General features: G+C 48.5%; 1 protein-coding gene across 1 annotated transcript in view; it reads left to right on the top strand.

Moving 5' to 3' along the window:
• The window catches only part of LOC137458969 (AF4/FMR2 family member 1-like), a 44608-nt gene that overhangs the window by 15552 nt on the left and 13326 nt on the right, over positions 1-15730 (top strand). The window contains exons 5-24 of the mRNA XM_068170262.1: positions 1056-1110; positions 1228-1280; positions 1514-1643; positions 2881-2972; positions 3727-3781; positions 3904-3950; positions 4487-4616; positions 5905-6059; positions 7552-7606; positions 7724-7776; positions 8443-8497; positions 8623-8666; positions 9203-9332; positions 10621-10775; positions 12268-12322; positions 12440-12492; positions 13159-13213; positions 13336-13382; positions 13919-14048; positions 15337-15491. Of these exons, the coding sequence (XP_068026363.1) occupies positions 1056-1110; positions 1228-1280; positions 1514-1643; positions 2881-2972; positions 3727-3781; positions 3904-3950; positions 4487-4616; positions 5905-6059; positions 7552-7606; positions 7724-7776; positions 8443-8497; positions 8623-8666; positions 9203-9332; positions 10621-10775; positions 12268-12322; positions 12440-12492; positions 13159-13213; positions 13336-13382; positions 13919-14048; positions 15337-15491 (1704 nt within the window). The remainder of the gene's footprint in view (positions 1-1055; positions 1111-1227; positions 1281-1513; positions 1644-2880; positions 2973-3726; positions 3782-3903; positions 3951-4486; positions 4617-5904; positions 6060-7551; positions 7607-7723; positions 7777-8442; positions 8498-8622; positions 8667-9202; positions 9333-10620; positions 10776-12267; positions 12323-12439; positions 12493-13158; positions 13214-13335; positions 13383-13918; positions 14049-15336; positions 15492-15730) is intronic.

Raw genomic sequence — 15730 nt, 5'->3', positions numbered from 1 at the left:
TTGCTGTGCTCTTGGCTACTCACAGCTGGGAGGCAGGGACTGACATGGAGCTGTGTGAAGGGGTCTTTCAGGTGTGGTAATAATGGAAGAGCTTGCATTGTGGAGATGTTTCCTCCCTCTTTGTCATTGAAGCTGAGCCCCCCTTTTAGGCCTGTTGTGGCTTTGGGAGTGGGAAGGATCAGGATGCATTAGGGGGGATTCATTGGCTCTGAGTCAGGTCAGATTGTCAGCTGTTTGTTTAATCAGCTGTTCTCGTACATGTAAGGGAAACACAACTCCAGTCCATCATTCTTGCAGCTTTCATTCCACCGTACTTCCCTAACCTGTTGTTAACCTTGATTGGCTGTGCTGGTGTGCTAGGTTAACATTGATTGGCTGTGTTGGTGTGCTGGGTTAACATTAATGGGCTGTGTTGGTGTGCCAGGTTAACCTTGATTGGCTGTGCTGTTGTGCTAGGTTAACATTGATGGGCTGTGCTGGTGTGCTCGGTTAACATCGATGGGCTGTGTTGGTGTGCTAGGTTCACATTGATGGGCTGTGTTGGTGTTCCAGGTTAACATTGATTGGCTGTGTTGATGTGCTAGGTTAATGTTGATTGGCTACGTTGGTCTTCAAGGCTAACTGTTGATAGGTGTGCTTGGTATGCTAGCTTAAACTTGATTGGCTGTCTTGGTGCTTGTCTCACTTGGTGAGCCTAAACTTGATTGGCTGTGTTTGTTTACATGTAGCCCTGGTTGGATACCTTGGTGTCCTAGGTGACCCTGGCAGAGCAGCACTGCTCTTGCGCTCTTGGGTGGTTATAGGTGGTGGTACTGAGCTCATTGGAAAGTGTGTTGAGACAAGTGGGAAGCGCCCTGGCAGCCCTGGGTTGTCTTTGGCATTTTGTGATTCAATCAGGTGATGAGAGGGGTTAGCAGTCAGAGCGTGAGGACTGGTCAAAAAGGATGTGGGAGTGTGGTTTGTTGTGGGGACAGCATCCACCAATTCTTTGTCAAGGTCTGCTGCCTGAAAATGAGCCTGCCTTGGCTGATGCCTGTCTTCTGGTTGTCTTTCAGTATGATTGGCAAGGAGGTGCACCTAAGTGACAGCGAAGAGAGCAGCGAAGACCAAGTGAGTTGCAGACAGTTTTTACACTGTTCCGACAGATCTGCCTTGAAACACCTTGTTCTGTTGTGCTGGCATCCTTCAGCTAACCATTTGCTCCCTTTCTCCTCATTATTTTTGTAGCCAGATGAGGTTGTTGAAAAGCCACCAACACTGCTTGCTGCTCCAAGCCACAGGTTTGTTCTCAAACTTCTGTTTAGACCAAATCAGGAGGAAACCCAAACTCTTTTCTGTATGTGGGGTGGGTGAGTCAGGGCTGCTAGTGTCTCCTTGCTTTGATTTCTTTATTTGTCTGGCTTGGCATGGAAAGCTACAGTTAGAAAAGAATGAGTCTGGGATGCTGGAGTTTGCCTGTGAATCAGAGGTGTACTTCTCCAACTCTTCCTTCTTTTTTCCTCTCACTATCTAGTGTCCCTCAGCTGCCTGGAGAAGGCAGTCAGCAAGACATAGGAGAGGTCAAGAGAAACCCTAGTGCACAGAATGAGCTCTGCAATATGCCATCTAGAAACACATCTGCCAAACCTCTTGAATTGCTGAAGGTGAGTTGTGGGGCTCAGTTTGTAGCAGGACCAAGCTGTTGTTTGAAATGCCCCTTTGGAGAGCTTATTACTGCTTCCCAAGTTGGAGTGGGCTCAGGATGTTCCACCTTCAAAGGCCTCATCAAATATCGAAAGGGAATATGTGTCCAAAGTGTCCACAGATGCTTAATGTTGGTCACAGGGCACCAGTCAGAAAGCCCTGTCAGCTGTCTAAGAAATGCCTTGGTGTTTTAAAGTGTCTTTTACTGTCTTGTCTTGAAACCATGGTGTTCCATAGAACAAAAGTCCTGGAATGTTTTGGCCACCAGCAGGTGTGCTGTCAGTAGCACACACTGAGAATTACATAGAATTACATAGAATTACATAGAATAAACCAGGTTGGAAGAGACCTTCAAGATCATCACGTCCAACCCATCAACCAATCCAACCCACCTAAACAACTAACCCATGGCACCAAGCACCCCATCAAGTCTCCTGAACACTTCCAATGATGGTGACTCCACCACCTCCCTGGGCAGCCCATTCCAATGGGCAATCACTCTTTCCATATAGAACTTCTTCCTAACAACCAACCTAAACCTCCCCTGGGGCAGCCTGAGACTGTGTCCTCTTGTTCTGGTGCTGGCTGCCTGGGAGGTTTCTTGCACAGTTTCTTTTACAGCTTCCTTTCCAGTGTCTTGGCTTGTAGCAAATGATTATAAAGCTTTCTGATCAGGTGAGCTGGTGATTTGCACACTTTGTGCTGCCAGATCTGTGGAGTGCAATTGAAGTTGTCGTTTATTACCACTCTGCCTTCCTGGTGCCTGTTCCTCTGGCAGACAAGGGCTGTGATTTGAGGTGTCTGTGTAAAATGTCACCTGTCTCAAACTCTGGTTAATAAAACCAAAGCCCCTGCTCCTCTGGGGAACCTGGGTGATCTAAATCTGCTCTGAGAGCTATAGAGCAATTTTTTCCTTCCACTGTCTACAGGTGGTTTTAGCAACAAGAGGTTTAGCAGTTCAATCCCACCAGTACAAAATACTCACCTCTCCAAGCAAAAGGCGATAAAATGTCATGGTAGGATGCTGGTCAGTGAGCCAGACATCTGCGCCCACTGTGCTCCGAGTATCTACTTTGTTGGTTCCACTCTCTTGTCTTTAAGCAGAAGCCATCAAAGATAGCTGTGCAGATCATCACTTCATGTGAGCTTCCAAAGCCTGAGCAGTTTTTCCCTTTTCCTTTTTATTCTTCATGCTAGAGGATAATTGAGGCTGCTAGGAAGAGAAAGAAGTCAGAAAAAGAGAAAAAATCATCGGTGGGAGCAGCTCCCAGCATCTCCCAAGAACAGAAGTGAGTACAGAGCAGTGGGATGGCAGAAAGGGTATTGAACTGAGTAACTGGGTGTCCATCAATTTTCAGCTGGTGATCATTGGCTTTTCTGAATTGAGCATGGCCTGATGAAAGGGAAAGGTCAGGAGTTAATTGTTGATGCTCTCTGCTCCCTCAGCTGCTTTAGCGTATATCATTTCCTACATGAAAGGATGAGAGAATGGTTTGGGTCGGAAGGGACCCTGAAGATCATGCAGTTGTAAAGATACTACTTGCAGCTGATAGGTGGGGATTGACATGTAGCTGTGTGAAGGGGTATTTCAGCTATGGTAATTATGGAAGAGCTTGAATTGTGGAGTTGTTTCCTCCCTCTTTGTCACTGAAGCTGAGCCCCCCTTTTAGGCCTGTTGTGGCTGTGGGAGTGGGAAGGATGAGGATGCATTAGAGGGGATTCCTTGGCTCTGAATCAGGTCAGGGTCTGTGATGTTTGCATATTAACCAGGCTGCCTGGGGCCCTCTTCCTTCTACAGTCTTGGACCAAAGTTCAAGCAGAATTTTGTTCTTTAAACAGGAGCTATTTTCAAATTTGTTGGTTTTGGCATGTTGTGGTTCTGTCAGGCAGTGAGAGGGGTTAGCAGCCAGAGTGTGGGGAATGGTCAAAAAAGATGTGGGAGGTTTGTTTTTTCTTGGACAGCATTCACCAATTCTTTGTGAAGGTCTGCTGCCTGAAACTGTGCCTGCCTTGGCTGATCCTTGTCTTCTGGTTGTCTTTCAGAATGCTGGAGGAGGACCTGCAGCTCAGAGACAGTGAAGGCGGCCATGATGACCAAGTTAGTTGGAGCTATTTTGTATGCTAGGCCCACAGACCTGCCTTTAAACACCTGCTTCTGTTGTGCTGAGATCCTTCAGCTAACCTTTCCTCCCCCTCTCCCCTTTGTTTCTGTGCCCAAAGCAGGTAGTTGAAAAGCCACCATGCTCGCTTGCTGGTCCATGGCACAGGTATGTTCCCAAACTTCGGGCTAGACCAAATCAGGAGGAAGATCAAACTGTTTTCTGTATGTGGGGTGGGTGAGTAAGGGCTGCCAGTTTCTCTCGAGTTGCTTTATACTCCTTTAGTTTTCGGGGCTGGCATGGAAAGTTCCAATTAGAAGAGAATGAGGCTGGGAGGCTGGATTTTGCCTGTGAATCAGAGGTGCACTTCTCCAACTCACAGTATCACAGTGTCACAGTATCGCCAAGGTTAGAAGAGACCTCGAGGATCATCGAGACCAACCTGTCACCGCAGACCCATGACTAGACCATGGCACCAAGTGCCACGTCCAATCCCCTCTTGAACACCTCAAGGGATGGTGACTCCACCACCTCCCTGGGCAGCCCATTCCAATGACTAATGACTCTCTCGGTGAAGAACTTTCTCCTCACCTCGAGCCTAAACTGCCCCTGGTGCAGTTGAGACTGTGTCCCCTTGTTCTGGTGCTGGTTGCCTGGGGGAAGAGACCAAAACTCTTCCCTTCTTTTCTCCTCTCACTTTGTAGTGGCCCTCAGCTCCTTGAAGAAGGCAATCAGCAGGAGATGGGAGAGGTCAAGCTCCACCCCTGTGCACAGAATTCACCCTGGAAAGTGACACGAAAAATCACTTGTGGCAAGCCTCTTCAATTGTTGAAGGTGAGAGGTGGAGCTGGGTTTGTAGCAAGACCAAAGTGTTGTTTGAAATGTCCTTTAGAGAGCTCATTTCTGCTTCCCAGTTTTGAGTGGGCTCAGGATGCTCCTCCTTTAAAGGCCTCCTGAAACATCAAAAGTGAATGTGTATCCAAAGTATCCATAGTATCCATAGTATCATTCAGGGTTGGAAGGGACCACAAGGATCACCTAGTTCCAACCCCCCTGCCGTGGGCAGGGACATCCCACACTAGATCAGGCTGGACAGAGCCTCATCCAGCCTGGTCTGAAACACCTCCAGGGATGGGGCCTCGACCATCTCCCTGGACAACCCATTCCAGGGTTTCACCACTCTCATGGTGAAGAACCTCCTCCTCACATCTAGCCTGAATCTCCCCACCTCCAGCTTCATTCCATTCCCCCTAGTCCTATCACTACCTGAGATCCTGAGAAGTCCTTCCCCAGCCTTCCTGTAGGCCCCCTTCAGATACTGGAAGGCCACAAAAGTGTCCACAAATGCTTCATGCTGGACACAGGGCACCTGTGGAGCAGCTGGAAAGTCCTGTCAGCTGTCTAAGAAATGCCTTGGTGTTTTAAAGTGTCTTCTACTCTCTTGTCTTGAAACCATGGTGTCCCATAGAACAAAAGTCCTGGAATGTTTTGGCCACCAGCAGGTGTGCTGTCAGTAGCACGCACTGAGAAGTGCTGTTTCTTGCACAGTTTCTTTTACAGTTTCCTTTCCAGTGTCTTGGCTTGTAGCAAATGATTGGGAAGCTTTCTGATCAGGTGAGCTGGTGATTTGCACACTTTGTGCTGCCAGATCTGTGGAGTGCAATTGAAGTTGTCGTTTATTACCACTCTGCCTTCCTGGTGCCTGTTCCTCTGGCAGACAAGGGCTGTGATTTGAGGTGACTGTGTAAAATGTCACCTGTATCAAACTCTGCTTGAGAAAACCCAAATCCCTGCTCCTCTGGGGAACCTGGGTGATGTAACCCTGGAGTGAGTGCAAATTTTTCCATCCCCTGACTTCAGGTGGTTTTAGCAACAAGAGGTTTAGCAGTTCCATCCCCACCAGTACAAAAGAATTCATCTCTCCAAGCAAAAGGAGATAAAATGTCATGGTAGGATGGTGGTCAGTGAGCCGGACGTCTGCACCCACTGTGCTCCGAGTTTCCACTTTGTTGGTTCCACTCTCTTGTCTTTAAGCAGAAGCCATCAAATACAGCTGTGCAGATCAGCATTCATGTGAGCTTTCAAACCTGAGCAGTTTTTTCCTTTTCATTCTTCATGCTAGAGGATAATGGAGGCTGAAAGGATGGCAGAGAAGGTAGAAAAAGAGAAAATGTCCTTGGTGGGAGCAGCTCCCAGCACCTCCCAAAAACAGATGTGTTCAGAAAAAGAAGAGATATCAGTGGTGTGTGCAGCTACCAACCTCTCCAGTGAACGGAAGTGAGTACAGAGCATTGGGATGGCAGAAAGGCTATTGAACTGAGTAACTGGATGCCCATCAATTTTCACCTGGGAATCATTGGTGTTATCTTAACTGAGGAGGGCCTGATGAAAGGGAAAGGTGAGGAGTTCATGCTGATGCTGTCTGCTCCCTCAGCTGCTTCAACATTTAGCATTTCCTAGTAGGAAGAGAATGGTTTGAGTTGGAAGGGACCCTGAAGATCATGTAGTTGTCAAGATGCTGCTATAGACAGGGGTACCCCTCCATCTGGCCCAACATTCTCAAGGCCTCATCCAAGGTGGCTTCCTCATCCAAGCTGTCTTCCAAGACTTGCAGGATTGGCAAGAGTGCTTCTGGCAGATGTGCCGAAACATATGACCCCATAATCTCACAGCAGTGCATTGCCAGCATTTTGGCTAGGCCTTTGCTGGAGCCAGTGCTTCCTAGAGCACATCTTCATGTGTCCTCAAGAGGCCAGTGCTGCAAGAGAGGAGGCTCGTGTGTCAGTCATGGGCTACTGCATTCAGTTCTTGCTCGTGGCTTGGTGGGAGTTAGTGGCTTGGAGTGGTCTGGAGCACTGAGGTTCCTTGAGGAGACAGTAGGAGGAAACTGGTTTTGTGCAGAGAGCTTTGCTGTGCTCTTGGCTACTCGCAGCTGGGAGGCAGGGACTGACATGGAGCTGTGTGAATGGGTCTTTCAGGTGTGGTAATAATGGAAGAGCTTGCATTGTGGAGATGTTTCCTCCCTCTTTGTCATTGAAGCTGAGCCCCCCTTTTAGGCCTGTTGTGGCTTTGGGAGTGGGAAGGATCAGGATGCATTAGGGGGGATTCATTGGCTCTGAGTCAGGTCAGATTGTCAGCTGTTTGTTTAATCAGCTGTTCTCGTACATGTAAGGGAAACACAACTCCAGTCAATGATTCTTGCAGCTTTCATTCCACTGTACTTCCCTAACCTGTTGTTAACCTTGATGGGCTGTGTTGGTGTGCTAGGTTAACATTGATGGGCTGTGTTGGTGTGCCAGGGTAACGTTGATTGGCTGTGTTGATGTGCTAGGTAAATGTTGATGGGCGTGGTTGGTATGCTAGCTTAAACTTGATTGGCTGTCTTGGTGCTTGTCTCACTTGGTGAGCCTAAACTTGACTGGCTGTGTTTGTTTATAGGTAGCCCTGGTTGGATTCCTTGGTGTCCTAGGTGACCCTGGCAGAGCAGCACTGCTCTTGCGGTCTTGGGTGGTTATAGGTGGTGGTACTGAGCTCATTGGAAAGTGTGTTGAGACAAGTGGGAAGCGCCCAGGCAGCCCTGGGTTGTCTTTGGCATTTTGTGTTTCAATCAGGTAATGAGAGGGGTTAGCAGTCAGAGCGTGAGGACTGGTCAAAAAGGATGTAGGAGTGTGGTTTGTTGTGGGGACAGCATCCACCAATTCTTTGTCAAGGTCTGCTGCCTGAAAATGAGCCTGCCTTGGCTGATGCCTGTCTTCTGGTTGTCTTTCAGTATGATTGGCAAGGAGGTGCACCTAAGTGACAGCGAAGAGGGCAGCGAAGACCAAGTGAGTTGCAGACAGTTTTTACACTGTTCCGACAGATCTGCCTTGAAACACCTTGTTCTGTTGTGCTGGCATCCTTCAGCTAACCATTTGCTCCCTTTCTCCTCTTTGTTTTTGTAGCCAGATGAGGTTGTTGAAAAGCCACCAACATTGCTTGCTGCTCCAAGCCACAGGTTTGTTCTCAAACTTCTGTTTAGACCAAATCAGGAGGAAACCCAAACTCTTTTCTGTATGTGGGGTGGGTGAGTCGGGGCTGCTAGTTTCTCTTGCAGCAGCAGCCTTTGGTTTCTAGGTGCCGGTAGCTGCTGTGGAAAATCTCCTTGAGTTCTCTGCAGTGGCTATTGAACCAAGTAACTGGATGTCCATCAATGTTCACCTGGTGATCATTGGTGTTTTCTTAATGGATCAAGATATGATGAAAGGGAAGGTCAGGAGTTAATGCTATTGCTGTCTGCTCTCCCAAGTGCCTCAGCATTAAGCTGGGAGTGGGAAGGATGAGGATGCATTAGGGGGGATTCCTTGGCTCTGAATCAGGTCAGGGTCTGTGATGTTTGCATATTAACCAGGCTGCCTGGGGCCCTCTTCCTTCTACAGTCTTGGACCAAAGTTCAAGCAGAATTTTGTTCTTTAAACAGGAGCTATTTTCAAATTTGTTGGTTTTGGCATGTTGTGGTTCTGTCAGGCAGTGAGAGGGGTTAGCAGCCAGAGTGTGGGGAATGGTCAAAAAAGATGTGGGAGGTTTGTTTTTTCTTGGACAGCATTCACCAATTCTTTGTGAAGGTCTGCTGCCTGAAACTGTGCCTGCCTTGGCTGATCCTTGTCTTCTGGTTGTCTTTCAGAATGCTGGAGGAGGACCTGCAGCTCAGAGACAGTGAGGATGGCCATGATGACCAAGTTAGTTGGAGCTATTTTGTATGCTAGGCCCACAGACCTGCCTTTAAACACCTGCTTCTGTTGTGCTGAGATCCTTCAGCTAACCTTTCCTCCCCCTCTCCCCTTTGTTTCTGTGCCCAAAGCAGGTAGTTGAAAAGCCACCATGCTCGCTTGCTGGTCCATGGCACAGGTATGTTCCCAAACTTCGGGCTAGACCAAATCAGGAGGAAGATCAAACTGTTTTCTGTATGTGGGGTGGGTGAGTAAGGGCTGCCAGTTTCTCTCGAGTTGCTTTATACTCCTTTAGTTTTTGGGGCTGGCATGGAAAGTTCCAATTAGAAGAGAATGAGGCTGGGAGGCTGGATTTTGCCTGTGAATCAGAGGTGCACTTCTCCAACTCACAGTATCACAGTGTCACAGTATCGCCAAGGTTAGAAGAGACCTCGAGGATCATCGAGACCAACCTGTCACCGCAGACCCATGACTAGACCATGGCACCAAGTGCCACGTCCAATCCCCTCTTGAACACCTCAAGGGATGGTGACTCCACCACCTCCCTGGGCAGCCCATTCCAATGACTAATGACTCTCTCGGTGAAGAACTTTCTCCTCACCTCGAGCCTAAACTGCCCCTGGTGCAGTTGAGACTGTGTCCCCTTGTTCTGGTGCTGGTTGCCTGGGGGAAGAGACCAAAACTCTTCCCTTCTTTTCTCCTCTCACTTTGTAGTGGCCCTCAGCTCCTTGAAGAAGGCAATCAGCAGGAGATGGGAGAGGTCAAGCTCCACCCCTGTGCACAGAATTCACCCTGGAAAGTGACACGAAAAATCACTTGTGGCAAGCCTCTTCAATTGTTGAAGGTGAGAGGTGGAGCTGGGTTTGTAGCAAGACCAAAGTGTTGTTTGAAATGTCCTTTAGAGAGCTCATTTCTGCTTCCCAGTTTTGAGTGGGCTCAGGATGCTCCTCCTTTAAAGGCCTCCTGAAACATCAAAAGTGAATGTGTATCCAAAGTATCCATAGTATCCATAGTATCATTCAGGGTTGGAAGGGACCACAAGGATCACCTAGTTCCAACCCCCCTGCCGTGGGCAGGGACATCCCACACTAGATCAGGCTGGACAGAGCCTCATCCAGCCTGGTCTGAAACACCTCCAGGGATGGGGCCTCGACCACCTCCCTGGACAACCCATTCCAGGGTTTCACCACTCTCATGGTGAAGAACCTCCTCCTCACATCTAGCCTGAATCTCCCCACCTCCAGCTTCATTCCATTCCCCCTAGTCCTATCACTACCTGAGATCCTGAGAAGTCCTTCCCCAGCCTTCCTGTAGGCCCCCTTCAGATACTGGAAGGCCACAAAAGTGTCCACAAATGCTTCATGCTGGACACAGGGCACCTGTGGAGCAGCTGGAAAGTCCTGTCAGCTGTCTAAGAAATGCCTTGGTGTTTTAAAGTGTCTTCTACTCTCTTGTCTTGAAACCATGGTGTCCCATAGAACAAAAGTCCTGGAATGTTTTGGCCACCAGCAGGTGTGCTGTCAGTAGCACGCACTGAGAAGTGCTGTTTCTTGCACAGTTTCTTTTACAGTTTCCTTTCCAGTGTCTTGGCTTGTAGCAAATGATTGGGAAGCTTTCTGATCAGGTGAGCTGCTGATTTGCACACTTTGTGCTGCCAGATCTGTGGAGTGCAATTGAAGTTGTCGTTTATTACCACTCTGCCTTCCTGGTGCCTGTTCCTCTGGCAGACAAGGGCTGTGATTTGAGGTGACTGTGTAAAATGTCACCTGTATCAAACTCTGCTTGAGAAAACCCAAATCCCTGCTCCTCTGGGGAACCTGGGTGATGTAACCCTGGAGTGAGTGCAAATTTTTCCATCCCCTGACTTCAGGTGGTTTTAGCAACAAGAGGTTTAGCAGTTCCATCCCCACCAGTACAAAAGAATTCATCTCTCCAAGCAAAAGGAGATAAAATGTCATGGTAGGATGGTGGTCAGTGAGCCAGACATCTGCACCCACTGTGCTCCGAGTTTCCACTTTGTTGGTTCCACTCTCTTGTCTTTAAGCAGAAGCCATCAAATACAGCTGTGCAGATCAGCATTCATGTGAGCTTTCAAACCTGAGCAGTTTTTTCCTTTTTATTCTTCATGCTAGAGGATAATGGAGGCTGAAAGGATGGAAGAGAAGTTAGAAAAAGTGAAAATATCATTGGTGGGAGCAGCTCCCAGCACCTCCCAAAAACGGGAGTGTTCAGAAAAAGAAGAGATATCAGTGGTGTGTGCAGCTACCAACCTCTCCAGTGAACGGAAGTGAGTACAGAGCATTGGGATGGCAGAAAGGCTATTGAACTGAGTAACTGGATGCCCATCAATTTTCACCTGGGAATCATTGGTGTTATCTTAACTGAGGAGGGCCTGATGAAAGGGAAAGGTGAGGAGTTCATGCTGATGCTGTCTGCTCCCTCAGCTGCTTCAACATTTAGCATTTCCTAGTAGGAAGAGAATGGTTTGAGTTGGAAGGGACCCTGAAGATCATGTAGTTGTCAAGATGCTGCTATAGACAGGGGTACCCCTCCATCTGGCCCAACATTCTCAAGGCCTCATCCAAGGTGGCTTCCTCATCCAAGCTGTCTTCCAAGACTTGCAGGATTGGCAAGAGTGCTTCTGGCAGATGTGCCGAAACATATGACCCCATAATCTCACAGCAGTGCATTGCCAGCATTTTGGCTAGGCCTTTGCTGGAGCCAGTGCTTCCTAGAGCACATCTTCATGTGTCCTCAAGAGGCCAGTGCTGCAAGAGAGGAGGCTCGTGTGTCAGTCATGGGCTACTGCATTCAGTTCTTGCTCGTGGCTTGGTGGGAGTTAGTGGCTTGGAGTGGTCTGGAGCACTGAGGTTCCTTGAGGAGACAGTAGGAGGAAACTGGTTTTGTGCAGAGAGCTTTGCTGTGCTCTTGGCTACTCGCAGCTGGGAGGCAGGGACTGACATGGAGCTGTGTGAATGGGTCTTTCAGGTGTGGTAATAATGGAAGAGCTTGCATTGTGGAGATGTTTCCTCCCTCTTTGTCATTGAAGCTGAGCCCCCCTTTTAGGCCTGTTGTGGCTTTGGGAGTGGGAAGGATCAGGATGCATTAGGGGGGATTCATTGGCTCTGAGTCAGGTCAGATTGTCAGCTGTTTGTTTAATCAGCTGTTCTCGTACATGTAAGGGAAACACAACTCCAGTCAATGATTCTTGCAGCTTTCATTCCACTGTACTTCCCTAACCTGTTGTTAACCTTGATGGGCTGTGTTGGTGTGCTAGGTTAACATTGATGGGCTGTGTTGGTGTGCCAGGGTAACGTTGATTGGCTGTGTTGATGTGCTAGGTAAATGTTGATGGGCGTGGTTGGTATGCTAGCTTAAACTTGATTGGCTGTCTTGGTGCTTGTCTCACTTGGTGAGCCTAAACTTGACTGGCTGTGTTTGTTTATAGGTAGCCCTGGTTGGATTCCTTGGTGTCCTAGGTGACCCTGGCAGAGCAGCACTGCTCTTGCGGTCTTGGGTGGTTATAGGTGGTGGTACTGAGCTCATTGGAAAGTGTGTTGAGACAAGTGGGAAGCGCCCAGGCAGCCCTGGGTTGTCTTTGGCATTTTGTGTTTCAATCAGGTAATGAGAGGGGTTAGCAGTCAGAGCGTGAGGACTGGTCAAAAAGGATGTAGGAGTGTGGTTTGTTGTGGGGACAGCATCCACCAATTCTTTGTCAAGGTCTGCTGCCTGAAAATGAGCCTGCCTTGGCTGATGCCTGTCTTCTGGTTGTCTTTCAGTATGATTGGCAAGGAGGTGCACCTAAGTGACAGCGAAGAGGGCAGCGAAGACCAAGTGAGTTGCAGACAGTTTTTACACTGTTCCGACAGATCTGCCTTGAAACACCTTGTTCTGTTGTGCTGGCATCCTTCAGCTAACCATTTGCTCCCTTTCTCCTCTTTGTTTTTGTAGCCAGATGAGGTTGTTGAAAAGCCACCAACATTGCTTGCTGCTCCAAGCCACAGGTTTGTTCTCAAACTTCTGTTTAGACCAAATCAGGAGGAAACCCAAACTCTTTTCTGTATGTGGGGTGGGTGAGTCGGGGCTGCTAGTTTCTCTTGCAGCAGCAGCCTTTGGTTTCTAGGTGCCGGTAGCTGCTGTGGAAAATCTCCTTGAGTTCTCTGCAGTGGCTATTGAACCAAGTAACTGGATGTCCATCAATGTTCACCTGGTGATCATTGGTGTTTTCTTAATGGATCAAGATGTGATGAAAGGGAAGGTCAGGAGTTAATGCTGATGCTGTCTGCTCTCCCAAGTGCCTCAGCATTAAGCTGGGAGTGGGAAGGATGAGGATGCATTAGAGGGGATTCCTTGGCTCTGAATCAGGTCAGGGTCTGTGATGTTTGCATATTAACCAGGCTGCCTGGGGCCCTCTTCCTTCTACAGTCTTGGACCAAAGTTCAAGCAGAATTTTGTTCTTTAAACAGGAGCTATTTTCAAATTTGTTGGTTTTGGCATGTTGTGGTTCTGTCAGGCAGTGAGAGGGGTTAGCAGCCAGAGTGTGGGGAATGGTCAAAAAAGATGTGGGAGGTTTGTTTTTTCTTGGACAGCATTCACCAATTCTTTGTGAAGGTCTGCTGCCTGAAACTGTGCCTGCCTTGGCTGATCCTTGTCTTCTGGTTGTCTTTCAGAATGCTGGAGGAGGACCTGCAGCTCAGAGACAGTGAGGATGGCCATGATGACCAAGTTAGTTGGAGCTATTTTGTATGCTAGGCCCACAGACCTGCCTTTAAACACCTGCTTCTGTTGTGCTGAGATCCTTCAGCTAACCTTTCCTCCCCCTCTCCCCTTTGTTTCTGTGCCCAAAGCAGGTAGTTGAAAAGCCACCATGCTCGCTTGCTGGTCCATGGCACAGGTATGTTCCCAAACTTCGGGCTAGACCAAATCAGGAGGAAGATCAAACTGTTTTCTGTATGTGGGGTGGGTGAGTAAGGGCTGCCAGTTTCTCTCGAGTTGCTTTATACTCCTTTAGTTTTCGGGGCTGGCATGGAAAGTTCCAATTAGAAGAGAATGAGGCTGGGAGGCTGGATTTTGCCTGTGAATCAGAGGTGCACTTCTCCAACTCACAGTATCACAGTGTCACAGTATCGCCAAGGTTAGAAGAGACCTCGAGGATCATCGAGACCAACCTGTCACCGCAGACCCATGACTAGACCATGGCACCAAGTGCCACGTCCAATCCCCTCTTGAACACCTCAAGGGATGGTGACTCCACCACCTCCCTGGGCAGCCCATTCCAATGACTAATGACTCTCTCGGTGAAGAACTTTCTCCTCACCTCGAGCCTAAACTGCCCCTGGTGCAGTTGAGACTGTGTCCCCTTGTTCTGGTGCTGGTTGCCTGGGGGAAGAGACCAAAACTCTTCCCTTCTTTTCTCCTCTCACTTTGTAGTGGCCCTCAGCTCCTTGAAGAAGGCAATCAGCAGGAGATGGGAGAGGTCAAGCTCCACCCCTGTGCACAGAATTCACCCTGGAAAGTGACACGAAAAATCACTTGTGGCAAGCCTCTTCAATTGTTGAAGGTGAGAGGTGGAGCTGGGTTTGTAGCAAGACCAAAGTGTTGTTTGAAATGTCCTTTAGAGAGCTCATTTCTGCTTCCCAGTTTTGAGTGGGCTCAGGATGCTCCTCCTTTAAAGGCCTCCTGAAACATCAAAAGTGAATGTGTATCCAAAGTATCCATAGTATCCATAGTATCATTCAGGGTTGGAAGGGACCACAAGGATCACCTAGTTCCAACCCCCCTGCCGTGGGCAGGGACATCCCACACTAGATCAGGCTGGACAGAGCCTCATCCAGCCTGGTCTGAAACACCTCCAGGGATGGGGCCTCGACCACCTCCCTGGACAACCCATTCCAGGGTTTCACCACTCTCATGGTGAAGAACCTCCTCCTCACATCTAGCCTGAATCTCCCCACCTCCAGCTTCATTCCATTCCCCCTAGTCCTATCACTACCTGAGATCCTGAGAAGTCCTTCCCCAGCCTTCCTGTAGGCCCCCTTCAGATACTGGAAGGCCACAAAAGTGTCCACAAATGCTTCATGCTGGACACAGGGCACCTGTGGAGCAGCTGGAAAGTCCTGTCAGCTGTCTAAGAAATGCCTTGGTGTTTTAAAGTGTCTTCTACTCTCTTGTCTTGAAACCATGGTGTCCCATAGAACAAAAGTCCTGGAATGTTTTGGCCACCAGCAGGTGTGCTGTCAGTAGCACGCACTGAGAAGTGCTGTTTCTTGCACAGTTTCTTTTACAGTTTCCTTTCCAGTGTCTTGGCTTGTAGCAAATGATTGGGAAGCTTTCTGATCAGGTGAGCTGCTGATTTGCACACTTTGTGCTGCCAGATCTGTGGAGTGCAATTGAAGTTGTCGTTTATTACCACTCTGCCTTCCTGGTGCCTGTTCCTCTGGCAGACAAGGGCTGTGATTTGAGGTGACTGTGTAAAATGTCACCTGTATCAAACTCTGCTTGAGAAAACCCAAATCCCTGCTCCTCTGGGGAACCTGGGTGATGTAACCCTGGAGTGAGTGCAAATTTTTCCATCCCCTGACTTCAGGTGGTTTTAGCAACAAGAGGTTTAGCAGTTCCATCCCCACCAGTACAAAAGAATTCATCTCTCCAAGCAAAAGGAGATAAAATGTCATGGTAGGATGGTGGTCAGTGAGCCGGACGTCTGCACCCACTGTGCTCCGAGTTTCCACTTTGTTGGTTCCACTCTCTTGTCTTTAAGCAGAAGCCATCAAATACAGCTGTGCAGATCAGCATTCATGTGAGCTTTCAAACCTGAGCAGTTTTTTCCTTTTCATTCTTCATGCTAGAGGATAATGGAGGCTGAAAGGATGGCAGAGAAGGTAGAAAAAGAGAAAATGTCCTTGGTGGGAGCAGCTCCCAGCTCCTCCCAAAAACAGATGTGTTCAGAAAAAGAAGAGATATCAGTGGGGTGTGCAGCTACCAACCTCTCCAGTGAACGGAAGTGAGTACAGAGCATTGGGATGGCAGAAAGGCTATTGAACTGAGTAACTGGATGCCCATCAATTTTCACCTGGGAATCATTGGTGTTATCTTAACTGAGGAGGGCCTGATGAAAGGGAAAGGTGAGGAGTTCATGCTGATGCTGTCTGCTCCCTCAGCTGCTTCAACATTTAGCATTTCCTAGTAGGAAGGATGAGAGAATGGTTTGAGTTGGAAGGGACCCTGAAGATCATGTAGTTG

The sequence above is a fragment of the Melanerpes formicivorus genome, unplaced genomic scaffold (genome assembly GCF_026170545.1).
Source record: "Melanerpes formicivorus ecotype bairdi unplaced genomic scaffold, bMelFor1.0.p_v2 SCAF_302, whole genome shotgun sequence".
Classification (NCBI taxonomy): domain Eukaryota; kingdom Metazoa; phylum Chordata; class Aves; order Piciformes; family Picidae; genus Melanerpes; species Melanerpes formicivorus.
The sequence above is the reverse complement of the archived record's forward strand: the minus strand, read 5'-3'. Positions and strand labels throughout refer to the sequence as shown.